This window comes from Equus przewalskii, chromosome 16, assembly GCF_037783145.1.
Source record: "Equus przewalskii isolate Varuska chromosome 16, EquPr2, whole genome shotgun sequence".
NCBI lineage: Eukaryota > Metazoa > Chordata > Mammalia > Perissodactyla > Equidae > Equus > Equus przewalskii.
Genome location: NC_091846.1, coordinates 24,822,938 through 24,843,716, shown reverse-complemented (window position 1 = coordinate 24,843,716; position 20,779 = coordinate 24,822,938). Strand labels below are relative to the sequence as shown.

The following is a 20,779-nucleotide window of genomic DNA, read 5'->3' as shown; positions in this document are numbered from 1 at the left end:
AATTGAGGTTTAAGTGGATAAGTAACTTGCTCAAGGGCACAGAGCTGGCAAGCCCAAGCTGACTGACTCCAAAAACTGCTTGTGTGTAAAGTGCATTAATCTCAAGTGTGCAGCTTGGTGAATTGTAACGTGTGCACGACCCAGTAACCACCACTCAGATGAAGATAGAGCATACTCCCAGCATCCTGGAAGCTTCTCTCATGCCCGTTCCCAGCCAGTCCCCCGTGCTCCCTCTCTCTGGGTAACCCCTCTTCTGACATCTCTCTCTATCAATTAGTTTGAGGCAAAACAATCTTGCTTGTTTCCCTTCCTGCATTTTTTCCACAGAGAAGACCAAGAGGTTCTTCTCTCTCTCAAGCCTGCTAATAAATCATACACAGACACACACACATCCCGATGTAGAGTAGCAATTTCCTTGTATTTGTGGAGGCTTTTGTATTCAGGACATGAGAACCATATCCCACAATCCCCCTCTCCTGACAGTGAGGACTTCCTTCCTGTCTGGTGGAGGTGAAGGCTCACCCCTAATATTAGTAAGACCCAGGGCAAGGGTCAAATAGAGGCCCACAGACCATTCATCTAGATGTTTCAGGGTTACCAACTAAGCCAAAAGACTGTTAAACAAAGTACATTATTTCTTCCTATCTTCATAAAGAAACACCTTCATACACGTTAGAAGGCCAGTCTTGAATTTAGAGCACTCAGACTCCTCGGACTTCTGGATCATGGTGGTAGAGGGAAAGTCAGCTACAGCTCCAGGCTGGGCAGCCCACCCCTTCCCCTTCCCGTCCCTGACTCCATCCCGTATCTGATGTGTGTATGTGGTCACCCCAGCCTGTCCATCTAAGTTCTGTCCACAGTCTCCACAAAGAGGAAGCCTTGACTCCCTGACACGTCTAGGGGCATGCATGCCAGTGGCATGGTGCCCTCTTGGGAGGAGAGAACTGCAGAAGACGAGCTTTGGATTCCCAGAGCGAGGCCAGGAAGAGAAGGTGTGAGCTCCAGGTAGGAACGTTCAAGTGGGGCTGCAGATTCCTCACCCCAAAGAGTAAGACACGGCCCGAGGAAGGCCAGGTGGGACCTGCAGAGCTCAGGGCAAGGATGCCCCCTTGCCTGGTCTAAGGGTGGTTCCACAGACTTGAGATCATTTGTCTCAATCAAGAGACAACTGTCTTCGTTCTCAAATTCACTCTGAAGAGTGCGGTTTGGTGAAACCCCTCCTCAATGAGAGCTTGTCATATGCCGGGCAATGAGCCATGTGCCCGGATGAATGGAAATTGCTCCCAGCTCTCCAGGGCCTCAAGTCTAGTGGGAGACCCCAGCAGTTGATGCTTTTGTATCATGGTAGAAACAGACACAAGAGGTTTAGGGAAGGGCTCCTGGAAGGAGATAACATCTGAGCAGTCTTGAAGGGTAAGAAAGACCAGACAAAGAAGCAGGGAAGGGTATTTGGGGGAGAGGGAACAGCGTGAGTTAAGAGAGGTCCATGTAGTGAGCTGAGGAGTGAGCTCCAGTGTGGGAGGGTTTGAGCGGTGATGTGGGCAGTGTCAGGAGAGGCCAGTGTGTCCTCTAACAGGAACGTAGACCTTACCTCCAGGCCTTGGGGGAGCATTGGAGGCTTAACACAGAAATGGAACATGGGCAAACAGACATTTGCAGACATATGACTCTGGCACTCATATGGAGACAACGAAATCGAGTAGAAGGTAATCGAGGCAGGAGTTAATGAAAGTGGTCTGCTGATTCATTGATTCAGTAGATATCTACTGAGCCCTACAATACACCAGGCACTGTGGTATACTGGGGATACTGCAGGGGGCAAGGCAGAAAAAGTTCCTGTTCTCAAGGGTTTACATTCCAATGAGAAGGCAAGGACACCATAGATACATAAAGAAATAAATACATCAAATTATTTCAGACAGATGTAAGTGCTATGGATAATGAATAACGGGATAGAGATGATAGAGGGGAGATGGAAAAAAGACGACGGAGTAGCTCATTTGTTCACGTGTCACTTCATCCTGCGTACGCTTATTTACTGCTACTGTGAGCAGTGGCGCTATAGCGCAGAGATTAGACAGACACTGTCCCTGTTGTCACAGCGTTTATGTACCATGGGGGAGCCAGACATCAGTCAAACAAACCACCACTGGAGGCGTGCACTTTGAAGAGAAGGAGCATGGGTCTTTGAGAGCATATAGCCAGGGAACCTGACCTAGACTGGGTGTCCTGGGAAGGCTTGCTTTGGGTGGATGGAGGAACATTCCAAAGGCCAGGTGGGGGGAAGGAGCAAGGTGAACAGGAGGGCCAAACCAGCCCCAGGTGGCTGGGGAGTGAGGAGGAGAGAGGTGCGGAGTGAGGCCACCCAGGTGGCAAGGGCCCTGCCAGGCCCAGCTTTGTTCTGGGACTTTGCCTTTTTTCAGCGAAGTATATTTTTTTTATATGATAAAATATTTATAACACAAAATTTGCCATTTTTAGCATTTTTAAGTGTACAATTCAGTGGCATTAATTACGTTCACAGTGTTGTACAACCACCACCGCTATCTATTTCCAGAACTTTTCATCACCCCAAACGGAAACTGTGGCCATTAAGCGATAACTTCCCATTTACCCTTCCCCTCAGCCCCTTGTAACCTTGATTCTACTTTTTGTCTTTAAGAACTTGCCTTTTTGAGATATTTCATATAAGTGGGATGATACAATATTTGTCCTTTGGTGTCTGGCTTATTTAACTTAGCATCACACTTTTAAGGTTCGTCCATGTTGTAGCATGTATCAGAATTTTGTCCCTTTTTATGGGTGAATAATGTAGGTATATTCCACAATTTGCTTATCCATTTATCTGTTGATGAACACTTGGGTTGTTTCCATATTTTGGCTATTGTGAATAACGCTGCAAAGAACATTGGTACAAATACCTGTTTGAGCCCATCTCCAGTTCTTTGCGGAATGTACTCAGAAGAGGAATTGCTGGGTCATATGGTATATCTATGTCAAATTTTTTTGAAGAACATCCATACTGTTTTATCCAGCAACTGCACCATTTCATATTCTCACCAATAGTGCACAAGGTTTCCAATTACTCCATATCCCTGTGGTTTTCTGTTGACTTTGCCTTTATCTTAAGAGCATCAGATCTGAATCCTCTCTCGGAACCTACTCTGGCCACTTAAGTCTTGCAGGCAATCTGAGGAGTCCTCATTTGTGGCGGGACTTCGATGAGTATGCCTTCCAGTTAGTTGAAATAATTCAGGGGAATCCTGTTCAGCATCCTATGACCAAGTTCAGCTTGAAAGCAGGGATGGAGATGGGAGGAAACTGGTGAAGAATTTGGGCCCTCTCCCACGAGATACCATTTAAGTAGGCGTCTTGTGAAGGTCTTTTTAATCTCTCTAATACAGCACCAGTCATCATAGCAGGCCCTCAATAAATAAATATATGCTCACAGCAGAAACGCAATATATAGACATATGAACGAATGGGCTATTCCATCTTCTTTTCCCCCTCATCCCTTATCCATAGAGTGTTCAGGGCTCTGAAGACCTGGCAAAGTGTCTACTCCCTTCAGGGCCCCCAGGCTCTTGTCCATTGGACCCAGTAAACCATCCTGGGTCTTTCCTGGCACTGAACCACTGCGCCATGACGCTTATTCTACGTGGTGATCATAGCTCTGCAAGAAATGAGAAAAAAAATAGGCAGGTCGCCTTGAGTCCTTTTTAGAACAAGGCAAGACGAAGCCAAAGGATGAGAAAGGGTATAATTTATCCAAATAACACTCTCCACCCACATCGTATTTACAGATCGCAGAGCACTTTGCCAGATCCTTTCTCATTTGATCCTCACAATAAGCCATCAGGTCGGCAGGGTAAGCGCTGCTCTCCATCCTGGTTTTACAGGAGGGCACAGATCCAGACAGGAGAGGTGACCTGCTGAAGGTCAGAGCTGAAGTGTCAGGGACGGGTTTGACTCCATGCCCAGCACACGTCCCCTCTCCCCCAGCTTGGGGATGACTCACCCCTGCCTTGCTGTCCCCAAACCTGCTCAGGGCCATGGGACCAGCTCAGCCAGGCTTCTAAGAATCCATCAAGAGTTCTCCTGAGGCGTCTGCACAAACTTTTGTCTAATCTTCTCAGAAGCTGTCCTTGCAAAATGCTTTCTTATTTTTCACCCAATCAGTACTGAGGTTAAAAAAAAAAAAAAAAAAAAAAAAAGACCCTTCCATTCTCTTTTTTGCAAACCAGCCAGCCTGGCAAAATCTATTTCATTCCCAAAATTCAAATTGGAAACTGCCTTCTGTGCTCATTAGTTTGGGTTGTAGCAGTCATTACATTCTAAACAATTAATCCCCGAATGCCAATTTCTTACTACAATTATCCTGGACTCAACAACTGGTTTTCTTAGCAGCAAGGCTGAAGCAATTATTCCTAGTTTTTGTAACTAAACATGCTGTGCTGGGCGCTTTACAATGTTTTCATCATCACTGAGCCATCAACATTTATCTCTATCAGGGGAACAAAAAGGCCGTCCGATCGTGGCGGCCCAGCAATCTCACAGACCTGTGTACTGACGTCCACCGTGCATTTACCCAAATTTAGGCCTTCTGGACAGGTGGCATGACAGGAGACACAGGAGGAGCTCTGGGCCAGGCTCCTGAATTCACTTACGATCCTGGCTCTACTGCTCACTGCTGTGTGGCTATGAGTACATTGCTTACCCTCTCTGTGCCTCATTCCTCATCTGTGAAATGGTGATAGTAAATGCTCTATTTCACAGGGTTATTTTGAGGAGTGAGTGAGTTAATATTTGTAATCAAGAGTGTATCTGACATAGTAAGTACTTTAGAGGTACGTGTTTAAAAACAAACAGGAAATTTCCTTTAACAACTAAAGGGGCTTTTAATGCTCTTTTGTCCCCTTAAGGTCTGAGAGCCCACAGGATAGACTACAAAGACAGAAAGAGAAACACTGGTCTCCCCCGTCCCCTAAGTCACAAAACCCCCTGATTTGAATGCGCCAGCAACCCAATTCCAAACCCATGTTTTTTATTTTTATTTTTTGAATTTTTTTCTCCCCAAATCCCCCCAGTACATAGTTGCACATTTTAGCTGCGGGTCCTTCTAGTTGTGGCATGTGGGATGCCACCTCAGCGTGGCCTGATGAGTGGTGCCATGTCCACGCCCAGGATCTGAACCAGCAAAACCCTGCCAAAGCACTGCGCACAAACTTAACCACTCAGCCACGGGGCCGGCCTCCAAACCCACGTTTTTTAAAAGTCAACCTTTGGGGGGCCGGCCCAGTGGTACAGAGGTTAAGTGCACACATTCCACTTCAGCAACCTGGGGTTCGCCAGTTCGGATCCCGGGTGCGGACATGGCACCGCTTGACAAGCCATGCTGTGGTAGGCGTCCCACGCATAAAGTAGAGGAAGGTGGGCACGGATGTTAGCTCAGGGCCAGTCTTCCTCAGCAAAAAGAGGAGGATTGGCGGCAGATGTTAGCTCAGTGCTAATCTTCCTAAAAAAAAAAAAAGTCAACCTTTGGCACCATCAAGGTAGCGACTCTCAAAAAGTGGAACTGAAAACGTTTCTCAACAGCATGTAGGGAACTAAACATCAGATGATCAACTCCTACCCAGTTCAAATTAGAGCAGCTTTAATGCAGCAGATGGAAGCCAGAACCCACTAGATTCCTCTTTCTCTTTTCACCACCTCACCCTCAGGACCTATGGACTAAGTGTGCCCTCCTCACATCTGGTAATGATGATAACAACAACAACAGCGGCAATAATAATAACCAACACCCATGTAGAATGTACTCTGTGCCAAGCACTGTTCCAAGCTCTTTACTGCATTAACTCATTTGGTCCTCAACAACAACCGTAGGAGGCAGGTACTATTATTATTCCCATTTTACAGATTGGAAAACTGAGGCACAAAAAAGCTAAGCTGTAAGTCCAAAGCCACAGGGCTGAGAGCTGTGGAGGCAGTAGCTGAATCCAGGTTGTGTGGCTCCCGAGTCCAACACTTAGCATCACACTACATTTTCCTATATCATTGACCCCAGCCGTGGGCCCAGACCCAGCCTGGGCTCAGAAACCCAACACGGTCTTCAGACAGAAGGATCTTGGGACCAAGTCTCACTGCTTGTCCAGCTCTGGCCTTGTTTCTAGCTTAGGGCAGGTTTCGGGAGACAGGCCCCGTCTCTCTCCCTGTTTTTGAGCCTCTTTCTTGATAACCCACTCAGTTCTCCTGCTTCCTTGATTGTTCTTACAGTCCTGAGCCTTCCAAGTACTAATTAGACCCACATTTACTGAGCATCCACTATATGCCAGTCATTTCTGCTAGGCCTGGGGACACAGAGCCCTTGGGGAACTGTGCAGTCCAAGGACTGCATAGAGTGAGAGTCTGAAGACCATGAGTCAAATCAACACGGGGATCATCAGTGAGGCAGACTGGTGGGTTTGAGTCTCCCTGGGGATGCGCAGTATCAGAAAAGGCTTCACAGAGGAGGCGGCAGGGGCTGCTTTCTGCTGCTGCATGTCCCTGATGCCAACCAGTGCCTGGACGTTTGCTGGTTGTCTCTTTGCAGACATCACATCCTGCCTGCCTGAACACACCATGTGACCTCAGAGTGTAAGAGGGAATTGAATTTGTCATCTTTGTTTTCTAATCGGTTAGTGGAAATTATGCGGACATCTGCTGTCCCAGAACGGCAGGTTCTGGCATCCGCTGGACCGCCAGCCATCCTGCTGCAGTGAAACTTCATGTCTGTCTGCAGTTGTGTCCCTGGTCCCCCATAACGGTGGCCCCGTCACCGGTCTTCCCAGCTTCATGTGGAAAAAACATCCTCCCATCATTCCCCCTTCTGCTCCCAGATCCCCTTGGGAGATCTGAGAGAATCCGTCTTATTAATTCCACACCCAGATAACGAAAATAAGATGCAGAGAATTTAAAACACTCATCTGGTGACTTTTGATAAGTTAATTGAGTTGTTGCCCACCTTGAAAATTTGTCCCTTCCCTATGACAAGCCTCTCTTCCTTTCATAATTTCAAACACTTTCTCATTCCCAGAGATTGCCCTCTAACCCACTAATCAGATTGTGTCAGAAGTGTTTCCTGGAAACTTCCTTATTTAACGTGGAAAACAAATAAAAAGAAAAAGAAGAAATGAAGGAAAAAAGGAATCAGTCTTTATGAGGGCCCTACTGTGTGCCTGGCACTAGTTTAGGTGGTTTTGCATGTATTTATCACATTTAATCCTCCATTAACTTCACACTGTATGTCTTATTATAGACAAGGAAAATGAAGCTCAGAGTGGTTAACTAACTTGCCGAGGGTCACACAGTTATGAATATCAGAACTAAATTTGAAGCCACGTCTGAGTCCAATGCCCATGATCTTTCCAGGACATTTAGATGCGTCTGAAATGGTTCTACGTATTTTTGCCGTAGACGTCTTTGCTGCAAGAATTTCCCCCACAAACATTTTCACTGCCTGACTAATTGGCCATAAGCCAATTTTGCCATAAAAGATAAAATAACAAAAAATAAAAGAGGGACATTAGAAAGGACATAGTGAAACATGAAAAATGAATAACAAAATTAAAAAGACTATTGCGAAATACAAAACATCTGAATACATTTAAAATATGTGTAGATTCTGGGCTGGCCCCGTGGCCGAGTGGTTAAGTTCATGCGCTCCACTTCAGCAGCCCAGGGTTTCGCAGGTTCAGATCCTGGGCACAGACGTGGCACTGCTCATCCGGCCACACTGAAGTGGCATCCCACATGCCACAACTAGAAGCACCCACGACTAAAAATACACAACCATGTACTGGGGGGCTTAGAGAGAAAAAGGAAACAAAATCTTTTTTAAAAAAGTATAGGTTCTTGGTGATACTACACAAATAAAGGATTTTATTTTGTGAGTTGGTTCCGCCTAAGTACTTGTCTTCAAAGTCTTCTGTTCATCGTATTTTCTTTTTCTTTTTTTGCCTGTTGATTCATCTCTTCATTCGGCATGCATTGCATTTTTTCTTTTTCACTAACATTTCTTCTTTCGTTAAGAGAGGTATCAGTTTCCGCATACTGGGGTGCATATTTGTAACTGAGCTTTGTATTGAGTCATGAAAAGCCTTCCACACTGTTGTCACTTGTTCTTGGCATATTGGCACATGTCCATTGATAGATGTTCCACAGTTCTATGGAAAATGTGGAGCCAGGATTTATATAATACAGCAAAGGGACTACTGTGTCAATGGATAAACGAAACCAAATAGTTAACCAGTCGAAACCAAACTGTCAACCAGTTATTTTATCTTTGACGGCAAAAGTGCCTTACGGTCAATTAGTTATCCGGTGAAAACGCTTTCAGCAAAGATGCTTATGACGAAAATAGTGGAGACAGTTTAAAATACATTTGTGAAATTTCACCTTTCTACTAAATTTCTGTCACCCACGATAAATGGGTTAAATTCATGCAATTAACTACTCGCATTCTCCATTTTGCTGTCGTTTTATTGACCCCATCACTCCACTGTTTGTTGTAAACTGCCTCAAACCCATCTCTGCACATCAAGGTCACCTGGAAGGAGGCGCAGCGCAAGTGTCACCTTCTCAAATGACAGATGGAGAAGCCAAGTTTAAATGACTTGCTCAAGACCCAGAGGGACCCGAGCCAGACTGCAGAGAAAAGCTTAGCGTCTTGTCTCTGAGGAAATCTCCAGGTTCAAGTATTTTCAAGGAGGTGGGGGTGAGCGCCTGGGAGCTCGCCTCCCCACCTCTAATTCTCCCGGATTCTTGGAGAGCCTCGTGTATCTGGCACTTGGCTCAGTATGCAGCTAAGAAGGGTCCAACTGGCATTTATTTAATTACCATAAACAGATGTACGACTTTGGCTTCCGTGAAGCATCTTCTTAATGTGTTCTTCAGCCCTCCTGCTTCTGGGGAAGCCAGGCAGGGCAGGGGCCTGTGGAGGGGCCCTCCATGCCATCAGCGTGACGGGCACTGTGACGAGCAGGTGTCATGGGGAACTGGGAATGGTGGCAATGGCCACATGGCTCATGTCTGAGGCACTGTCCTCATAGATTCCTTTAATTCCTTCCACTTCAGGATCCCCTGTGAGCCCTCTGTCACTTTTCCCAGATGTCAGGGCTGCTGAATGAGGTGACTCTGGGATTTACTTTGGTGACGTCCCCTCCACGCCTCCTGGCTCAGTGTTTTCCTCACTCTCTCTAAGGCAGTGTAAATCCTGTCCTGCAGTTCTGCAGCTTGCACCCTGGAAACAAAGCTCGCCGACGTCATGCCACTGTCCTGCAATAGGCTCACCTCTCACCTCGATGCCTCCCTCACTCAGTTCTTCCCACAGCTCTTTTGGAAAGAGAAAGTGTGTGGAGGGTGTTGGGGAAGGGTTTACCAGAAATCAAGGTAGAGGCCGAGTTAAATAAGATAGAAAATGGTCATTAAATTTTCATATCTCTCTGATTTTAGAAAAAAACAAATTTAGTAATAAAATATGGCTGCTAATGACAAAGGAAATTTCAAAGACCTGTGGCTCTCTCAGAGGACAGGTGTGACACGGGAAGAGCCACACTCTCTTAAAGGACATTTTTGCTTTTGTATAAAAAGATGCCCTCTTTTCTTAATTTCTCAGAGAAAAAAGCGGCCTGTCTAATGCTATCTCGATGCTTGGAAAGCATTTGCATTTCTGATGTGGTCAACTAGCTCCTACTGTCATTGAGAAACGAGTCAGCTATTGACAAGACAATCATATGTCCCAGATTTGGGGGGCAGCGCGAGTTTCAGACATTTGGTCCACCTGTCAAACCATGAAACCCATTTCTAAAAAATGGTCATGGAGCACACATTTCCTTCTCTGCAGGATAACTTTGAGTTGGGCATTTAGGTACAATTGTTGGAGGTTTCCCTCCGGTGTTTTATGCAAATCATAATTTTTATTGAGCCTGAATTTGGAGGGTTGGATTCTTTGTAGAAGCTTCCAGACAACCAATTCTGTGATCAAGAGGGAGAGACAGCTTACCAGAGAGGTTAACAGAACCAGCTAAACTCTCCCATTCGCTGGATGTGTGCTTGGCTCAGTTACTTAATCTTTCTGTGCCCCAGCTTCCTCCTGTGCAATTTGGCGATAGACTGATGGCATTGTTCCAACTATTTAAAAAAGGCAATTCAGGTAAATCAACTTAGCACAGCACTTGGCCTTTAGTAAGTGCTCAGTGAACATCAGCTAATAAAAAATCATGTACACATATGTAGTCTTAATTTGGGTTCCCCCAAAGGAGAGCCTGAGATAAGGGGGCTTGAATGCCGTCATTGATTTGGGAGGTGATTCTAGGAAGCAGGAGGAAGGGAGCAAAGTCACGGGACTTGATTCCACCGGGCAGCATAGAGAAGCCTGGAGGATGCCTCCCAGGACTGTCCACCACGAGCCAGAGCATCTATGTGTGTGTTTGACATATGTCCACACAAGGGTGAATAAGATAGGATCCCAGCTCAGTATTTTTAAATGAAATGCAATATAATGAATGTTAGTCCTACAGCCACGCAAGTCGGCTCAGTTGTTTGTTGCAAAAAGAGAACACTAAGGGATGACATATCAAGAAGTGCTTAAAAGCTAAGGATTTTAACTTTAAACGGCGCTCCCACAAAGAGCCCTGTGACATTGAGTAAGCTCTTTCACCTTTTTCTGCTTTGATATTCTGCATAATGCAGAATGATAATAATATACCTCTTCTTAATGAGAATTAAATGCATAGCATTTAACTCAGTTCCTGGTCATAGCATGCCTTCAATAAATGGTAGCCGTTTTGTGGTTGTTATCATTATTGTAATTATAGTGTGCATAACTGAGACTGTAGAAAACTGTCATCCGAGGGTTTCAGGACATGTAGCCAGCTTAGCCTAGTATAAGCCACAATATGCCTCTAATTTATAGAAAGGGAACCTGAGGTTCCAAGCAGCTACTTTCTTCTGACTTCCCAGCACATCCTTGGTGAGGTCAGAGAAGTTAGATCTGAGGGACCATGGCGTCTGGCTACAAAGCTGGGCAGATGCTAGACTCGCTGGCCAATCTTTTGTAAAATCTGTTATTGATCTGACTTGGTTCCATCCTGTGAGACCTTCCTAATGCCAAGCTAACCCCATCTTCTCTCTCCAAATGCAGTCTGCAATGGCCTTTCTCTTCCACAAAAGACACTCTGCTTTTGTCCTGGGGGGCCCGGTCCTGCCCCTTCCACAGGCCACTCTTTCCTGGCTGGAGTTTCTGGTGCCTCGGCTGGAAACAGCCCTGCAGCACGCAGCTCTCTCCTAATCATGGATTTGTGATTAAAAATACATTAAAGGACCAAGGAATTATTAAGAGATATAGGCTCTTGCAAGTAAAACTGACATTTCCAGTTAGACTGTAATTCTAAATTATCCACAAGGACCCTGTTCTTAGGCTAAAAACATGAGGCCGATGTCAGTTCTGTTTTCTGATGGTGCTTTTATCCTAGACCCACGGTCAAGATGAAAATGTAGCCTTTTGTAGCAGAACTTGATCCATCCTGCTAACTTGAAAGTCTGGGGTTATGGCTTTGTGGCTTTCGTGACTTTACTCGGAGCCTCATCCTGGTCCCTCGCTATGCATTTGTGTCAGCGCTAAAGACACAAGGAACATTTGCCTTTTTAACACCCCACTGACTGTTGCCTGACTGGTTTACACCCTGGCAAGTTCCTGAGGACAAGGACCCCCGCGAAGATGTACAGCATGCCATGGGTCACATTAGAGAGTTAGTGTTCTTAACCAAAGGTCCAGGCACTGTGGTGGCACAGATCGAGCAGTAGACTCTGCCCCTCATCAACTGTGACCTTGGGCAAGTCACTTCATCCCTTTGGACCTCATCTGTTAGACCAGGACCAGAACTAAAGCATTGCTATGGTTATCTTAACTTGAACTTTCAGAATCTTGGTCACTCAACAGACAGGTTCTTTTACTGCTGACCCTCCCCTCCACCTGGTTGGAGTTGGAGAAGTTTGGTTACATCTTGTGCATCAGGTAACATCTCTAAGGGACTCAACTTAATTGTAATGACAGCTACCATTCATGGAGTATTTATTATGTGCTAGGCGCCGGACTAAGCACTTTAGGTACCTCATAGTATTTCATCTGCACAAAAACCACTTTGCAGGTGAGGCAATGTAGGCTCAGGGAGGTCAAAGAGCTTACGCAAGGAAAGTAACAGCATTGGATTCAAACTCAGATCTGTCTGACTCCAAAGCCCATACTCTAAGGCCTCAACTAGAATGGTACTCTTTTCTTTCCCAACACTACTTGCTCCCTTTACCTCCTTCCTGAGACTGGAGTGGTCAGGCACAGACTAGGTTGGGGAGAAGGGTCTTGTTCACCTCCATTCTTCCTCCACAGTGCTGGGGACCAGGTTCCCCCATCCACTGGGCTTTGCATCCTCTGATCTTGCTCTGCTATTCAGAGACCACTCAGGGTCCAAATAGGTTGGCATCTCATAATTGCCATCAATTGGGTGTGTGTATGAGTGTAGAAACTCAGCTTGGAATGCAGGGGACTCAGGCTTATGGCCTAGCTCAGTGTTTTTAAAATTCTCTGATGACAGTGGGATCCAGGAATTCTTTCTCAGCTCAGAAAGGTCAGAGCATCTCTCTTGCCCTCCCTCGATTCCAGGGGCTGCAGCCTAGATTCAGCATCAACCCCCTCCATCCCTGCCCCACTCAGAGGAAAGCTACTTCCTCAAGGCCGAATGAACTGAAGGACAGAGAGGAAACGTCCAGGCTCCCAGGGAACGTGCAGGTTTTCCCACCTACCTCTGCCTACCCTGCTGAATCCCTCAGTGGTGTCACTCAGCCCGGGGTCCACACCCTGGGGATCAGACACCCCTCGCAGAGCCACTTACCCACGTGCTGACTCAGCTCAGCTGCCGCTAACAAAAAAAGGTCGTGCATAAGTCATGAGGGGTAAACTTCAGGATGAGTGGCAAAGGGGACTTATCTGTGCGGCTCCTGGCTCTGTGAATGACAGGGGACCCAGCTCATTTTGCCCCTGTCCCACCCTGGGCACCTGTGTCCTCCCAAGACCCAGCCCCTCTCCCACTGGACTTCTGGGCTCAGAAGCCAAGCAGATTCAGTGCTTGCTTTGAAGCTAAGCATTAAGGACAAATCTGACTTTTACAATGGCAAGAAATTGTTCTACTCAAAATTCTGTTCGAGGCCAAGGGTAATACACAAATACCTAGAAACAGCAAGCACCGAGGCTTGCAGAGAGAGAGGGGAGGAGGAGAAAGAGAGCCAGGCGGGGTTGCGGGGGAGTTGACGCCAGCTTCTCAGGAGCCGCTTTCATCATAATGACCGTGGTGACAATAACTGCTGATATTTACTGACTCTCTCCATTTTCCTTGTGTGAGCTCATTGAATCCTCACAGCCATCAGAGAAGGGGGGGCATTACTTCCTCTTTTTCTTAGATGAGGAAATGGCACCTCTGAGAGGCTAAGTCATTTGTTCAAGGTCACACATCAGCAAGTGGCACAGTCTGGATTTGAATTCAGGCCCATTTCCCCCAAAGCCCATGATTTTTCCCTATACCCGCTGCTCCTCCCCATATTGATCTGCTGGGTTTATAAAATATGCACCAAGGGCAAGATGTAAAGCTCTGTGCTTCTGACTTTGTATCTCTTAATCATTTGATTTTTTAAAAATAGGATGTGTATGCATTTATGTTAATTCTATTATTTTTAAAAGAATTCAAAAAGGAAACGGAAAGACTTATGGAGGGAATGGGGGATGAGGGAGGACGATGATGTAGAGGCTCCGATTTGCTGAGGAAATGTGGGTCTGGTGCAGGGGAGATGGTAGGGGGTGTGGTGCAGCCCTGGGGTCATACTGCTGGCCCAGCACAGGCTGATGGGGTAAGGAAGGGGGTCCTCGCAGTTTTCTGCTCCCACGGCATGAACCCAAGCAAGGGATATTTAGTTTGGGCAAATTTGAAGGCAGCCTAGGGCAGCACAGGGGATGTAGGTCAGACGTTAGGAGACCTTACTTCTGGTTCCTATTCTGTCACTAAATAGATCGACTTTGCAAAAGTCATGTAGTGGGTTGAAAAGATACGTTCACATCCTAAGGCCTGAACCTGTGAATATTACCTTATATGGCAAAAGAGTGAATATTATAGGACCAAAGTTGTGATTAATTTAAGGCTCTCCAGAGAAGCTTACCCTGGATTCCCAGGTGGGCCCTAAATGCAATCACATGTGTCCTTATTAAGAGCAACACAGAGGAGAAGACACAGAGAGAAGAGAAGGGGGCAGTGTGACCACAGAGGCAGAAATCAGGGGGATGTGGCCACAAGCCAAGGAACACATGGAGACCTCAGAAGCTGGATGAGGCAGAGAACAGAGGCATCCCAGGGGACCTGGAGGGAGCACAGTGCTGCTGACACCTTGATTCTGGACTTCCAGCCTCCTGAACCGTGAGAGAACACATTTCTCTGGTTGTAAGCCTCCCTGCTTTGTGGTAATTTGTTGCAGCAGCCATGGGAAACTAATACAAGTCGCTTCCTCTCTCTGGCCTGCTTCCGCCACGGTAAAACAGGAAGGTTCCACCTCCCAGTTCGGACATTCTCCCATCGTTCCCTGAGCCATAGACCCCCCACAGGTGGACAGGTCTCCATTCTCCAGGTTGACCCCTTCCACGTGACATTTAGGGTCCAAACAGGTCAACTTTCCTCTTGGGGGAACACTGCTGATTGAGTCCCATGACTTTGCTAAGGATAAAATACTTTCGCAGACAGTTCATTTTTTTCTTATTATTAATTGCTAGAAAAACATTCTGCCTCACCCCAAGGAAGCCATCCAAAGAGCTCTGACCTCTCTGGGGATTTCAAGGAAATCTTTTAGTACCTGTTTTCTAATTTCTGCCCTACAGTCCCTGCAGCTTGAGGGGTCATGGTTTAGGGAGTTCCAGAGAATTTGCTCTGGGGCTGCTGGACAAACGCAGTGCAGAGGTGATCGGCTGGCCTCATCTCAGCACCGGCTTCGGCCTCTGCAACTCCATCACCAGCACACAGCTAACCAAATGCCTGCTCGGGGCTCCGGGCCTCGGCTTATGTGACTCAGGAGCCTCATTTGCAATCACCATTAACCAGAAAAGCCGAATGACTGCTCAGTGCCTGCGGAGTCGAGTGTCATGCAATTTTCACAGAAACCCAAGGGCTGGAAGAGGCTGCAAGGGAAGCCTTTAGAATAAAGCTCACAGAGTGCGCACCACCAGCTTCGGGCCCTCCTTATCCTTTCCCCGCCCCTCTAAGGTGTTAATGAGCTGTGAAGCGGCCCAAGCCTGGGCAGCAGAAGAAAGATGGTGAAATTTCCAGGGGACTGGGAACGGGACCTCAGAGGCAGCTATGTCAATAAGAACTGAGGGACCCACATACCAGCTATTAAACAATCTTGTCGGAAGCCTTTAACTGCTTTACAATAGGTATTCAGGCTGAATGCTCCAAAGGCCACCTTTAAATCTCTAAAAACAATGTTTGGGTCTTTAGCTCTCACTCAGCTGCCTGCTGTGTGTGTCAGGCAGAGTTAGTGAAAGCCCCAGGGCGGGCACTGGATTTCCAAAGATCTTCCCATCATTGATGTTTGGCTGTGCCTCACCTCTCTCCTCGGTTCCTCCTTTGATGATGCCCCCCCTCCTCCATGCAGGCCCTCCACCCCATCCCCACCCTCACTCAACACATTCATCCACACAGGTTGGTCTTAGAATGGAAGGCTTGTGGATGCCTCAAGTAATGGTACTAAAATGCTTTAATTTTAGATTTAGAGTCTGTTAGGCACGTAAATTAAGCCATTGTTATCTCATATGCCCCTCCCGCCCCATGTGTGTGTCTGTGTGTGTTTCTGTCTGTAAGCCCAAGGTTAACGGGGTACAATAGAGAAGAGCTCCGGGATGGCTGGATGGAGGCATGAAGAGCCCCAGGGGAGCTGGGGAGGTTACACTCTCCGGTCTCGATGCCGGGGAGGGCACTGGGGGTCTCAGCAGTGATGTTGGCATGAGCAAGGGCCTTTTGGTAGTTTGTGAGAAAGCATTTTGCTAGTCTTCTTTCAGAAACTGGTTTATCAAAGGCTGTGGTTAAGAGGAGGAAGTCGCCCAGCCAGCGTCAGGTCAGCTACCATCTGTTGGGAAGCGCTGAGGATGGATCCAGGAGGGTTCTGCTGCCACTGCCAACCCTTTCCTGGGGAGGCCTGGGTGCAGGGACTGGCCAGCCCACCCCTCAAAGGGCACCTCTGGAGACAGGGCAGAAGAAGGGAGGTCTGCCCGGGGCAGGGCATTATTGAAGCAGCTAGTGCTGGTGGGAGAGCAGCCAGGAGAGAAAGGCTTTCTTGGTTTGGAAACAAGCAAAGGACAGGAGGGAGAAAGGAGTGCTGAATCAGGACCAGGAGCTGGAGCCCTCCCCAGGGCCAGCCTGAAGCCCTCTGGCCACACTGCAGCAGCCTCTGTGAATGAAGAAGCAGAGGGCAGCCAGCCAAGGACACTGGCTCCTTGGTGGCCACTTTTCACGGAGTGGGAAGAAGAAGTGGGGGGCATCGTCTGGAGCCCTAATCTGTGCAGGGAGCTACCTGACAGGCAGAGGCAGACCCAGGGAAACATGAAGTGTCACTTGTACTCCACGGAGAGGGCTCTGCTATGGATCATCCCATGCCTGATACATGCTTAAAGTGGAGGTTCCTCATGTTCCAGGCCAGCTACTCCAAATACCCCTTTGAATTAGAGTGGGCTTAAGGCTTTAACCAGGGTGTCTGCATTCCCAGGAAGCCTTCTGCTTTCCATTTAGAAGGAAAGGCATCAGCTTGTCTGAAGAAATCCCAGCTTACTGAGTAATCGCCACAATAAGATTGAGAATGAAGGTGACCCATAGAAGCACAGTAAATACATGATTTTCTCTGCTCAGTAAGTGAATTTTGATTTTAACTCAGCACTTGCCTCAGGTCCTAAAATACTGTGAGCATCCTCAGGAAAGCCTGGGATGGGACAAAGTTCAGAAATGCTCCCACAAAGAAAAATGCAGGCTTCCCAGCCCTCTTTATAGCTACATGCAACCTAGAAAATTGAAAGCAAGGTGGCAGTCTCTCTGTCCTTGGTCACCATTGCCTATACGAGCCTGTCATACAAAGTGCGGGAAAGCACCACAGATCAATAGCTATTCTGGGTTAACATTGCCACAGCTTTTTTCTTTTCTTCTAAAAAAGAATTTTTCCGCCTATGTGGATCACATCCAAGGGATATTTCTGTGGTCTGTCTATGGAAATTAATGCTTAGAAGGAGCACTTTTCTTTTGAGGTTTCATGCACTTTTGACTATAAGTGACAGGGGCAGGAGTGCTCCTGGAGAATTGTTCGTTTAAAAGCTCTGCAAGAAGCTCTTAGCCCTCAGGTTGGAGAAGCAGGTAAAACTTACCCGACGGGCCCCCGGACCCTGGATGAGCAAGCAGTGCTTGTCGAGAACTGCGCAGAGGCGGCTGGGCTGCAGAGGTCTCTTGGCCTGGCACGGTCTCTCTGAATCCTGTGTGCCCTTCTGCAGCCCCGGCAGCATTTGCAGCACTCAACTTGCTGTGTTTGCCTGAGGTGGCGCTCATCTGAGCAAAATCTCTAGACAGTTTTTTTTTTAAATGGGAAATGAAAAGCCAAATGAGAATGTATGTGAAAATGTGAGCCACAGAAATCAGCCTCTCAAAGCATATGCCGCCTATGTTACTGCTTACATGGTTTCTAAGTTGGCTGAAGGTTTAAAGTGACAACTTTTGAAATTCCTAATGGAACCCTACAAATTATGAGCAATAACATAATTTTTTTTTGTAGGAGAATGTTATAAAGCACATCCACATCTAGTATCTCTTTTCAGCCTCACAGAACCTTGGAGGAGGCAGAATAAACATTCGTATGTCCACGTGGGAGGTGAGGAAGGCCAGGCTCGGAGAGGTTGAGTCATTCGATGTCGCACAGCCGGTCAGAGCTGACCCAGGGACTCCAGCCCTGACTCCAGACTTGTGGGTCTGGGCAGCAGGACCACTTGTCAATATCCAGGCCAACATCACTGAAAAATATACCTAGATGCATTTCTCCCCACCCGACACCAAGATCTGAGCAGCCCGCCCCTCCTTCATTGTCAGCTGCAGTCAGTGAACCATACAAATTCAAACTTCGGAAATGCTAAGTCTCATAAACAATTTTAAAGGTATCAAAATGCAAAACAGGAGTAAACAAAATTTCTTGCCACAGGGAACTAACTAATATAAAGTGACAAAATAATGGGAGTCTCAGATGAGGTCTCAAAAGTGGCCATAAAATGGAATTCAGAATCATATTTTAATGTGTACACCATACACTCGCTTTGCCAAGGACGACTGGTGGTGAATTCTCATTTATAAAACTAAGACTTGAAAGCAAAAAGAAATAGTGGAATGAGGGGGAAGAGGGGGACGCAGAGGGAGCGAGAGAGCGAGACTGGTGAAGTGAGATGGTGTAGTCACAGCTAGGGGACCGCAGAAAGCCAGCGCCTAGTTAGAGTGCACCACAGCGGTCCCAGAGCAGTCCATCACCCCTCCACCCAGGACCGGCCTTGGCATGTGGCCCTGGGGACACCAAGCACCTGTCCCTCCTAGGAACTTGCAGGAATTGATACGGAGCACTTGTCAGCGGCGACCTGCAGGGCTCCGGCTGAGGAGAGGCTGACTATAGCAGTTTATAAAGTGATGAGCAACAAGCAACACTCTTCCTGCCCTGCAGCAGTGGCCAGAATGACAGATCCATCTTCACGGACACTGTTCTGGCACTCATGCTGCGAACATGCCCTTCCCCCCATACTCAGCCCTGGGTATAGTGAGGAGGACAGGAAAGCAACTCCTAAGAAGTCGTCATCTATTTTAGGACAGAGCCAAGGTGGCTCAGTTTCCCATTTGGGGAGTTCAGCGCCCCCGCCCTGCCTTTCCCTCTTCCCCACCACCCCTAGCCAGTGGCTCTTCATTCATTTCCCCATCAGTCTTGGCTGTGATGTGTACCCGTCCTCCCGGATCCCATCTTTTGGCTGTTCTCTTAAAGGGCATTGACCTGAACGCACAAACGCAGAGGCAGCGGCGCCAGACTCGCAGTCGGCGGCGGCCACAGGCAACACAACGGCGCAGCCGCCTGCGGTGACTCAGGCAGCAGCAGCTCCGAACCGGTTTCATTATCACACAATTGAACCAAATCTGCCTCCTCCTGTCCTCAGTGCATGCGGGCGCCTCCAGCGCGCAGGAACGAAAGAAGACAAACTCTACCGACGTATCTCTCTCTCTCTCTCTCTTTCTCTCTCTCTCTCTTTCTCTCTCTCTCTCTCTCACACACACACACACACCCGAGCCTGAGAACAAGGGAAAACACTTTGCAGAAAGAGCCCCTTCACCAACTCCCAGGTCCCGTCTGGGGGGTCCTGCCCCGCGTAGCTACTTCAGCGTTAGCCAAAAGGGGCTTCCAAAATCCATGTGCTTGCCTGTCTTTCCAAGCACACGGGACAGACTGCAATTTCGGTAACTTTTCAAATCCTGTCTCCTGAACACTTGCCCACAAATACTCGGGAAAGAGAGAGGGACGCCCCTTACTCCCCACCCCCTCACTTCTGACCCCCACCCTACTCTTAGGCTGACAGCTTGAGGGAAAGAAGCTAGCCTATCACTCCAGCTGTTGTTGCCAGTCAGGAAACAACACGCTGTCACAGAGAGCCAAGCTACCTAGAGAGAGAGAAGGAGCGAGGCAACCTCTCCGGGTACCAAACACCGTCCTCGCATCAGCGAGCGAGCCTTTGCCAGGAGCTCCAAGTGTTCACGAGAGGGTCCCTGAGGCCGCCCGGAGAGAGGACTTGAACCCAAGCAGCGTGAATATAAAACGACAGAGAGCGACTCACCTTTAGGTTGTGCGTGGGGTTTACGACGCAGACAAGTTGCCCAGCAGCAGAGAAAACCCGTTTAGCTTTGTAGTGCTGAAAGCGGAGGTGAATGAGATCTAACACAGCCCCAAAGCACTGGGTGAAGAAAAGCATCACAACTTTTGGGGGGTTGTTGGCACAGGAAGCAGCGGAGGAAGCTGTGAGTCCTTGGGCTCTGGAAGGAGCGCAGCCTCTGAAACACTCCGCTCCAGCCTGGCTTAGCATGCCTTCATATTCATCATCAAAATAAGACGGTTAGAATCTTGCAGCAGTGAGGCGGCCAATCAAAAGGACAGAAATGTTATCCTTGAGGTGCAGAGACAGCCAATAACAAATGCCTCCCCTACCGAAACTCCCTGATGAATTGAGCCTGGCGGAGAATGTATTATTGAACATTACCATAGATCAGCACATTGCATTTATCTTGTGATTACAGCCAACCATACATAATGCTGGGGAGATAGGCTGACAAAATTGATTGCTTAATGTGTCTCCATTTATTAATTGACTTAATTTAACATGAGAGCCTTTCTTAACGCGCTGGCAAAAACGTAAAGCATTTGAACGGCCAAATAGTAAAACACCCTGCTCCAAAGCAGGCAGATGGATAACGCAGATCGGGGCTCGACTCGCCAGAGCTGCTTGGGAGAAAATCAAATATTACAAGACTCCTCCGATTCCAGATAAGGATTTGGCAGCAGCAGAAACATGCATCTTTCAATCTTGCGCTCTGACTCTCTCTGCCATTTGGATTTCAGCCTCTTGATAAATCTTACTCTCAACTCTTTATCAAAGAAAAGAATC

At 47.5% G+C, this 20,779-nt stretch overlaps 1 protein-coding gene across 2 annotated transcripts in view; it reads right to left on the bottom strand.

The window, feature by feature from the left end:
- SIAH3 (siah E3 ubiquitin protein ligase family member 3) overlaps window positions 1-20,250 on the bottom strand; it is a 74,541-nt gene extending 54,291 nt beyond the window's left edge. The window contains exon 1 of one of the 2 annotated variants that reach the window (XM_008516943.2): window positions 19,955-20,250. In XM_008516943.2, coding sequence (XP_008515165.2) covers window positions 19,955-20,200 — 246 coding nt within the window. In that variant the 5' untranslated portion in view covers window positions 20,201-20,250. Of the gene's footprint in view, window positions 1-17,473; window positions 17,649-19,954 lie in introns of those variants that run through there. The other variant, XM_070578283.1, reaches the window with a different exon arrangement.
- Between the last annotated feature and the right edge of the window lie 529 nt (window positions 20,251-20,779).